This window comes from Pundamilia nyererei, unplaced genomic scaffold, assembly GCF_000239375.1.
Source record: "Pundamilia nyererei isolate P.nyererei 1_Seehausen unplaced genomic scaffold, PunNye1.0 scaffold00092, whole genome shotgun sequence".
NCBI lineage: Eukaryota > Metazoa > Chordata > Actinopteri > Cichliformes > Cichlidae > Pundamilia > Pundamilia nyererei.
Window position 1 is genome coordinate 2,381,598 of NW_005187493.1, and position 9,588 is coordinate 2,391,185.

The following is a 9,588-nucleotide window of genomic DNA, read 5'->3' on the forward strand; positions in this document are numbered from 1 at the left end:
GGTGCAAATTACTGACCTCTGTCATCATTTTAAGTGGGGGAACTTGCACAATCGGTGGCTGACTAAATACTTTTTTGCCCCACTGTATATGAAAATGAGTGCCACAGTTCTGCACAAGGCAGATGAGTACCACTAAGATAAACTGGTGCCTTAAAGAAGCAGTATTTAACTATACTCAAACAGCTTTGCTGCATCGTTGTAAACTGAAGTTACACAACAGATCGCTAAGTGTTGTGGAGGACAGTTCAACAAAGAACAAAGAACACCTTAACCACAGATACGTGGAGATGCCTCCCATCTGATTCCCTAATGTGTAAATTCACTTGTAGCTTACTTATGTCTTTTGTTTTTCTTTTTACCTTTAATCCAGTGATTCACAGTTCAGTGAAGTGATGGAGGAAACACATTTTTCACTGGTTGCATTGAGTATCTTCATTTTACTGACTGTGAGGTGCTGGTGTGAAGAAGAGGCCTACAATCCACTGACAGAGGTATGACTAAGTCAAATGAGATGCATTCACATTTCCACGCAGAACTTCGCAGCCACTTCAGCAAACATATTAAATAACAACACTGAGCAAAAGGCTAACTCATTTTCACTGTCCCCCAAGGCTGGATCGGACCATGATTTGAAGAGATTTGATGACATCGGTTATGACAGCTTTCTGGGTCTGATGGGACGGAGAAATGCTGCTCTGACAAACAGTATGCCAAGAATTTAGCTCCACTTTTCCTAAGAATGAAACTCATTTAACGTGTAGTTGTTTTAACATAAAAAGCAGCTGAATTTGGTGTTAAACAAGTTTTCATCATTGTGCTTTACTGAATGCAATATTTTTCTTTTGCAGGGGACACTGAACACAGGCTTGCTGATCTGTTGGGGTGGAGAACAAGTGAGTGCCTTTGGAATCAGTAGAACAGTTCTCACTAGAAGGAAGATGTGCTGATAAATGAATTAGATGCATTTTCTTAAATCTCAGGTCACTTTTAAGCACCTTCGGAAGCACTTGTTAGTTAGGTTTAGACTCCAAAAACAACATGGTTAGGCATAGGTGTTAAAACAGAAACAGTAAACCACACTTGTTGATGGATGAGCTGGGGGCAACTGCTCGCTCTCAATCAAGAGGCAGCATTACACTCTCTACAGCCTCTCCTGATTTTTTCACGCCTATCACAAGAGCTCAGGCTGAGATTGTGAAAAGGTGTGGATCTGTCAAGTCTGGTATGCCATGGCAAGTGACAAATCTAGTTCCAGGAAGCAGTGAGCAGTTTCTTGGTCAGTGTAGATAGCTTGAAGGCACTTTACTTTTCTTTGCAACAGGTATGACTACTCTGCGTGAAAACAGGTATGCAGAAAAGAGGAGGCGGTTTCACTGATGATGGAAGGCATAGGTAAGAAACCTGCTCACTTGAGAAAAAAGAAATACAAGAAAGAAAGTTAAGTATCGCTTTTGTGCAAATGTTTTGACTCCATTTTGGATTTTTTTCCCCCCCTCAGGATGGAACGCTTTGTTTAATGGACACATGACACATACTTGTATCATGAACCCTCATGGTGAAACTTCGGCTTTTCCATCGCGCTGTAAACCCTCAGGGCTACTGTACTTGTGGACAATGTCCATCTGCCCATCAAATATTATTCAGTCATAGTAACCCTGCATGAATGTTCCTCTGCTGTGATGAGAAAAATGCTCTGTGCAAATACATGTAAACAAAATCAAGATATAAAATAAAATATGCTTTTATTTATAGTGATTAAATTACCATTTCACTAAAAACAATCCTGCACACTGATTATATCATGTGTGCTCACACATTAAAATGAACTCATAGCCACACTGAAGTGTATCGACTCAATTAAGATTTCAATTCCAATATAAATACGTTCCAAATATAAATATAGCACTGTACACCATTCCCTTTAAGAAAACTCTGAAATGAGAAGATTGTCAAGGACCATTAGAAATGATGCGGCTGATATCAAATGTGAACGTGAGCAGCCAAAAGAAAGATGAGAAGAAAAAAACATTTTTTTAAACCATGCTCTGGTGAACATGCATGTGTTCCTGCACATACTACAGAAACCAAGTGTAAACACAAAGTTATATTTGAAAATATCAACCTCATACATTTTTAACCTTGAAGAAAATGTGGTCATAAAAAGAAAAAGAAAAAGAAAAAAAATGGCCACCGTTCCATGAAAACCTTTAGTCACTCTGCAGATATGTGCCAAATTCCTTCTTCTTCTTTCAGCATTTAAGCTCACCTTTGGTGATTACTGCATCTACCACAGGTTTAATGTCTGGTTAGAAACTAGCAAAAGAGCTGTTATTAATTTTATTTTTTACATGTGCAAAGTGTGCCAACTTCAAATGAGGCCTGACTGGCAAAGAGTTTCAAAATAACACCACCTCTGTCAAACTTAAAAAAACCAAAAAAGACATTCACTGACTTGAATGAAGCTCAAACACATTACAACAGATGGATTCGGTAAAATAAAACAGCCATCTGAATCAACACTTTCTTCACGCTCATGTCACAGTGCTAAGTCAAGTGTGCAGCTAATGGCTGGCTCATACAATCTCAATTTACAAGGCACAAGCTAATGACTCCACTGTAGGAAGATGCAGGAAACTGTGCAGCACATTACACAGAAAGGTAACAATGTGCTGTGGGTCGGTTGATTAAGATCATTTTTCATTCCAGAGAAGACAAAAGAAGTTTGACTAACTTGTTCTTCATCCAACTGACTTCCCAGAAAGTCTTTGCCGATTAAACAAAGTCCTCTTTAACAAAAGAAAGAAAGAAAGAAAGAAAGAAAGAAAGAAAGAAAGAAAGAAAGAAAGAAAGAAAGAAAGAAAGAGACCCACAAGCGCCACACAATCAGCCCGATCAGATATAACAGCTGAAAAGGCTCATCAGCCTTCACTGTGGTCTTGTGTGAAATCTTTGGCTGCATTGTAGAAATTTAGATAGCTGGAATTTCCTTTTAAAGCATAACAGTCACCTCACTATTGAGGAGTATGCAATCAAAATATTTTCCTAAAATACATTTAGTAACGTATGATATCTGTTATATCAAATATTAATACAATCAGTTGCCAGTTTATTAGGTACACCTAGGAACACATGTAATAAATTATTCTTTCTACACTAGTTTCAGACATGTTTTATGTGTAGTTTGAACATTGCACAGCTGGATGTGTTAATTAAACAGAGAAAAGCTGTTATATATATATATATCCTAATTTACGAATAAATTCTTTACAAATCCTACCATGTGAATTCATGGATTTTTTTTTCCACATTCTGTCTCTAACAGTTGAAGTGTACCTCTGGTGCAAATTACTGACCTCTGTTATCATTTTAAGTGGGGGAACTTGCTTTATTTACAGTGGCTGACTAAATACTTTTTTGCCCCACTGTAGCTATCTAACCATCCATGGGACAAAATATTTCATTTGATAGAGAATAAAAGATTGACCTATTCATCACTTTTTTAAAACCTTTTTTTTTCACTGTTACTTTGAAAAATAGGAGATCCACTTTGATTAGCCTATTTACTTTTTAGGAAAACAGCAGTTTTTCACCAATTCTGATGTCTGGTTTACCAAGAGATGCAGACTAATGGGTACATAAATATTATTAGTTAACTGTACCTACTTCACTTAAGTAAACCTTTTAGACTTATGCAACGTCTTGGTTTAAAACATGTCTTCAAAGAAGGAACTTGTCAAAACACAAAACAACCAAAAATAAAAAGTAAAGAGATGCTACCCTTGTATTTTATGTGAAAAGGCTTTTAAGCACAATCCTAAACGCTAGTGTTTGGGAGGCATCAAACTCTCGTAAACAACAATATGATCTGACATAAACCAGGTTTCAGGCACATGTAGCTATAAGTGTGAACTGAAGCCTAACAACTCCAGCAAACCTTAAAGAGTGTTAGAACAAGTTTTACTGGGACTTTGTGGTAAGAAATGAAAGAACAGAAAAGTCACTTTTTTAAAAATGCACTGGAAATACTGGTTTACTTTGTTTTCAGAACAACAGAAAGGTGAGTCCTGTTATGGAACAATCTGTGAAAACACCTGACAAAACTGACATACAGAGCCACAGGTCACCTTTTAGCATGGGGAACACCCAGTCTTGCTGTCAAAGTTCACTAGCAGTCTAAGTGGACAAAGTTTTTATACTTCACTTTGATTATCAGAATGGATACCCAAACACTCAACACCCCAAATCCACCGCATATCCTAATGATCAGTACCCTCAACACTGCTACAAAGTCCTACTGTTATTTACCCTCTGCAGCAGCAGGACCATCTTTACCATCTACAGGAGGGGGATCTTCATTCTGTCTCTTGTCAGTTCTGGATAGGTCTGGATGGACTAGTTTTTGTTCCAGCTTTTTGTCTTTTTTCCCAGCATCCCACGATTCAAACTTATTTATACTGTAGCCATGTGGGGTGGAAGGCTGATAGCGATATCTGTAGCCAAAGGCACGCAGGTGATAAGTGTAATATTCCATTAAATACATCCCTACAGCATCCACGTAATGGAAAGATACTGACATGTCCGAGCAGCAGTTAGGACCCTGAAAAAAAAGGAGAAAAAAAAAAAAAAACAAGATATGGTTATTAATACACATGGAGGAATGTTTGTTTTGTAAACAAAAGAAAATGTCAATGTGAATGGGTGGAGTACAAAAGAAGACTAATGGTCTTGCGTCAGACTATTTATTCATGCTTGATAAATCCAGAAATGAATGCAAGACTCCATCAGTTTGGTTAAACAATAGGGCTGTAACAAAACTGCAGTACCCAGCCCACAGTCTTGTTGCGATATCACCATTTTGTGGGTCTAAACACCATGTGTATAAATGCTAATTGACAGTGACAATGTTGGTAACACGCATCATGTTCAAGATGCTCATGCAGATTATGATTTAACCAGGTGTAGCTGTGCTAGTTAATGACTGATTAAAGAATGCTAGTCTGGTTAAACATATAATGTTAAAACTGGATCTATTGCGGATTTTATTCTTGGACTCTACTAGAGTAGCTTTGCAAGATACAAAATTTTGAATTAGTTCAACCACTCTCTTATATTAGCTGCTCTTCCAGTAAGCTCACTTTATTGAGACTGGCTGCACCTCACAAGCAAGAGAGTGCAGTCCAAAGCTTCAGCGTTTGGCTAATAGAGATTAAGCATATAATGCTAACCTCAATATTAAAGAATCCATATTAGCTTCCACCACTTTGCACGCATGCCAGAAAGAAAAAACAACAAGCATAACAGGTCCACTTTAAACATTGCTCTAGTATGGAGTGAAGTGGAAATGCATCCAAATATTGGATTTTATTTTGCAGGTGAGAATTCAGTTAAAATATTAATAGTGTTCAGCTTTCTTCAAACCTCTTTAATAGTGATGTCAAGAGTAAACACAATGTCAACGGTGTTTGCCACACTTGCCTCTGAGATGGGGTAGTAGCAGTAGCTCCAATACCAGAAGCTCTTTGGAAATTTGGCAGTGAGGTGCTGCTCAAGGACAAAGGGGTGAAATGTCTCCCTATGAAAAGAGTCTCTGGAGTCTCCAGCCAGCACCCCAACTTTCTCCATGCACTGCCCCATTGCCAGGTCCTCTACGGAGGTAGTATGAGTACACTGTTTGCTTTTAAAACCTTCAACAAATCTTCGCAAAGCCTCTTTGCTCAGTACGTAGCCTGCACCACCACTCATGTAGCCCTGCTTAGTGTAGGGCTTGAATCGTCTGCCAAAGTAAATAGGTTCCTCAGGAGTGTGGTTTGCAAGAATCCAGCGCAGGTTGTCCACTATGACGTAGGTGTCGTCATCTGCCTTGAGGAACCAATCTGCCTCATCTGCATAATGCTCATAAGCATAATGGTAGGCCCGAATTGTTTTCCAGTACAGCTGATCCCGACCCTCCTTTGTACCTAATCCCACTGTGGGAAAGTCGGGGTCATCCACAGAGCTCATGAAGACAACAATATTGCAATGGCGACTCCAAGTGTACTTCGCATGTCGAGTCTTCGTCTCCAGGTTTTTGGGTCCAGTCATCACCCAGCAAAGAATACGCACCTTTTTGTACAATTCATCAGCCATGCGGCTATCCTCACCTGGTAAGGACACAGAGACGTTATTATCATTTCACTGACTGAAACAAAGATAAGTCCAACTGTTTCAGGAACCTCCTACAACTACTGATGGTCCTGGAGGGTAAACTAATGGAAAGATGTTTTGCTCACATGTTATTGTTGGTGACTGTGCTTCCAGGTTCGCAAATAATCAATGCAGAAAAAAAGACAAGATTTCACATTTAATTTGCTGATGGCAACTTGGAAATACTGAGACTAGTTATGGTTGGTAATAATTCTGTCACAAAAAAGCAGTGCAGATCAGTGCAGTGCAACAGCTATTTAGATAAACAGTTTGGGCAAGTTACCAGTAATGAATTACTTCACCTTAATTTCACATCAAATCTGAGTACTAAAGGTATATTTGCACATACATAAGATACCAGATTACTGGAAAAGTGGGGATCAATCAGGTAATAACATGCTTTCATGCACTACAACACCCCATGAAGTGTACGGACCCCTGCAACATTTTACTATAGCATACAAAATCTGTCTGCCTGTGAGATTCTCCAACATAATCAGGACTTGAGCAACCAAAATTGGCATAGTACACAGGTACTGCACATATTAACCCGATTAAATTCATGAATATTATGAATGCTTGGCAACCACCTACCAACGGGTAAAAGAATCCATTTCAGCATTTATGCACCTATATTATTTTATAAAAGTGTTATACAATTGATTGGTCTGATAAGCAGTGTAAGGTGATCAAACCCTCTCGTCTGAAAGATTCAAAAAATTTATTTAACTTTCTTTCCAGTTTTATCTGTGATCTTCTTTAATAGGTGTCATGGATGCTTTGAATATTTCATTTCACTCTTATGAGTGATTCTGTGTGTATTCACTTTTGTCTTTGCAGGGAGAACAAAAAGCTCTAGTAACTAATACTCATGACTCAGTACGGTGATATGCACCTTTATTTACAGCTTAAGTGAAACTGTTACTAAAATGGTTCTACTTATCAGCGGTCTGCTAGAAATCTGCTGACTTAAACAAATTACAGAGACATGAGAGGTTTTTGTTCCCCTGTCCTGGATTACAGAAATCAGCTTCCAATTCTCACTAACACAGTTGGACTCTTCCCTTCAATGTATGCTAATACACTCGTTTCCCTGTGCTTTGTGTTCCTGAGCTTTCACATCTTTCTTCTTCCTTGTGGATTCCAGGTCAAGACCTGCCGACTGCTCAGCTTCCTGAGGGTGTAGTCAATCATCTCCACTTTATCCTCATGATTATATGACTATTGATTTCTTGCTTGTTCTTGTCCACAGTTCTCACTTGGTAATGTTCAAATCTTGATTGGTTATAAGGGATTTATACTTCTTTGCTAAATCTACGCCATAAGCACACTGTAACCACAAACCTCTTTGAAATCCTAGATTGTGTCCTGACGTGCACGTCCCTGGAAATGTAAACACACAGCTGCCCGTAAAGCCCACTTTTGACTACATTATTGCATCATGGGTTTTACATAGATTCATATCATACAGAAAGTACTCAGGTATAACAGGAAAGGCTACTTAGCAGTTATAAACAAGGCTTGAGAGAGTTATGGCTGCAATAAACGAAAACAGCGGCAATCTAAAAAAAATGTAACTTGGCTCTGTTAATTGTCAAACACAGAGCACATTTTTGTTAATCAAAATAAAAAATATTGAAAAATAAAAAATGGATTACTGCAGACATTTCAGTTAAATAAGGCAACAAGGTGACTCCGAACCTGTCCTCTAAGTAAATGAATATGTACAATCTTCAAGGATATAACTATGTAGCTCGTGGTCACGTGCAAGAGATAAAGTTTTATAAACCGGACTCAACCCTTTTCCTTGTTGAGAACATATGTCCTAAAAGTCTGAAGATAAATAGAATCACGTCCTCACTTGGCCTGAAGATAAAATATTGTTCTGGTTTAAGACAAAACATTTCACCCCTTTAAAACATTGAAAGGTTTTTACCTATATTTGTAGCTACTGAAGCAGTCCATGGCTTTCTATGCTTCACTACCTATACATATAATGTACAAACTTGCCTAGCAGAAAGTGAGACTACTATGGTATAAAAGGGACTACAATGAAGAAGTGAAATTTAAAAAGGAAGTTTTCATTTATGCTGTAAGTGTAGCTGACCAAAGTCCAAAGCTGAATACCGTAAATTATTAATTTATCAGAAGATTCAAAGTCTGAAACACACAGATTGGTGTTTAATTAAGGCATTAAAGAGGCACATGCTGTGATACCTATGTGATGAGGGTGCTCGAGGTTGAAAAGTGCAGACCCCTCTTTCTTCCACATTTTCTTTTCCTCCTCGAGCTGTTGCTGGTAGTCCTGAATTCTAGCCAAGGTGGTGACTTGATGCATTGGCAGAGTCTTCTCAAACCAAAGCTGCCGCAGAAACGCGTACAGCGTAAAAGTTCCCACCACAAAGCCCGCATAAAATGAGATTCTGGGTCCGAGGGTCTTCATGGTGGACCGGATGTCCTCACGGGCAGAGACTTAACTTGGCAGCAGCTGCGTACGAGAGCAAAGGAAGCATGGACCTAAGTTTCACTACAGTCTCGAGCTGTAGACGTGTTGACTATGAGCGTGATTACAAGTGTTTGTCACTCCCTGTTAAAGGTGTGGTTTACTCACCAGCTTTAGCCTATCAACCATATCAGCTTTATGACAGCACACAGCTAGTCCATAGGTGTTCAAACACTTCCGCGCATAAAGCGGCGTTTTTCTTCAGGTAGCCCAGCTAGCTAAGTTAACACGTATGATGGTGGGTGTGGGGGTGGGGTAAAAACCTGCTAAAAGAATATGTATGTTAACCGAGAAAACAAAATTTCCCCGGAAGAAAAATAGAACTAAATACAGTCACAGTCATAACCAGTTAATCGGTTTCTCCAGTCATGTGTGTTAGGACAGCTGGTGATAGCTAACTAGCTAGTCCGTTATTTTTCCGAGTGCTAACGTTAACTTTCCATCACGTCGCGGTTACACGGAGCAAGAGGAAACTACTAAGCCCACCAACGGGCTGAAAAAAATCCTGACAGGAATAAAGTCAGAGAGTTTAGTGAAACTGTCACGCAAATTTACAATAGTATTACTAATATTATACGAAACACGCCAAGAACTACATCTAACTTGTCTGCCGCTTCCTTCCGTCTAAAAAAAAAGTAACTTCCGGTCAATTTATTCAGAAGAAAAGCGCTGACATGTTTTCACATAAGTTAATATGGAGAGTGGTGTGTTTTCTTTATAAAATAATACGTAATAATATGACTTTTGTTTTCTCAGAAAAAGATGTGAGTTGTGGAATATGTTTCACTGTGAAAGTTGAGCATAAATACAGTTATATAAACAAAGGAAGCAAAGTCTGGTTGCAGTGACAAAGAGAAAAGACAAAAAAAAGGACTGACATTTGTTCCGCCTGTGTCAACACA

General features: G+C 38.7%; 1 protein-coding gene across 1 annotated transcript; it reads right to left on the reverse strand.

Annotated features, from left to right (window-relative positions):
• Positions 1-4,014: 4,014 nt before the first annotated feature.
• Positions 4,015-9,325, reverse strand: c1galt1lb (core 1 synthase, glycoprotein-N-acetylgalactosamine 3-beta-galactosyltransferase 1, like b). The gene is made up of 4 exons (XM_005739636.1): positions 8,795-9,325; positions 8,401-8,671; positions 5,476-6,140; positions 4,015-4,597 (listed from the first exon to the last, which is right to left on the reverse strand). Exons 2-4 carry the CDS (start codon positions 8,624-8,626, stop codon positions 4,298-4,300), a joined length of 1,191 nt encoding a protein of 396 aa, XP_005739693.1. The 5' UTR covers positions 8,627-8,671; positions 8,795-9,325; the 3' UTR covers positions 4,015-4,297.
• Positions 9,326-9,588: the final 263 nt, after the last annotated feature.

Excerpts from the sequence above, each read along its gene's own strand:
- c1galt1lb (XM_005739636.1), bottom strand. The coding sequence starts at position 8,626 with ATGAAGACCCTCGGACCCAGAATCTCATTTTATGCGGGCTTTGTGGTG. Across the intron at positions 6,141-8,400 it reads CGAGCACCCTCATCACATAG|GTGAGGATAGCCGCATGGCT; the intron begins GTATCACAGCAT and ends TGTCCTTACCAG. Across the intron at positions 4,598-5,475 it reads GCTACTACCCCATCTCAGAG|GGTCCTAACTGCTGCTCGGA; the intron begins GCAAGTGTGGCA and ends CTTTTTTTTCAG.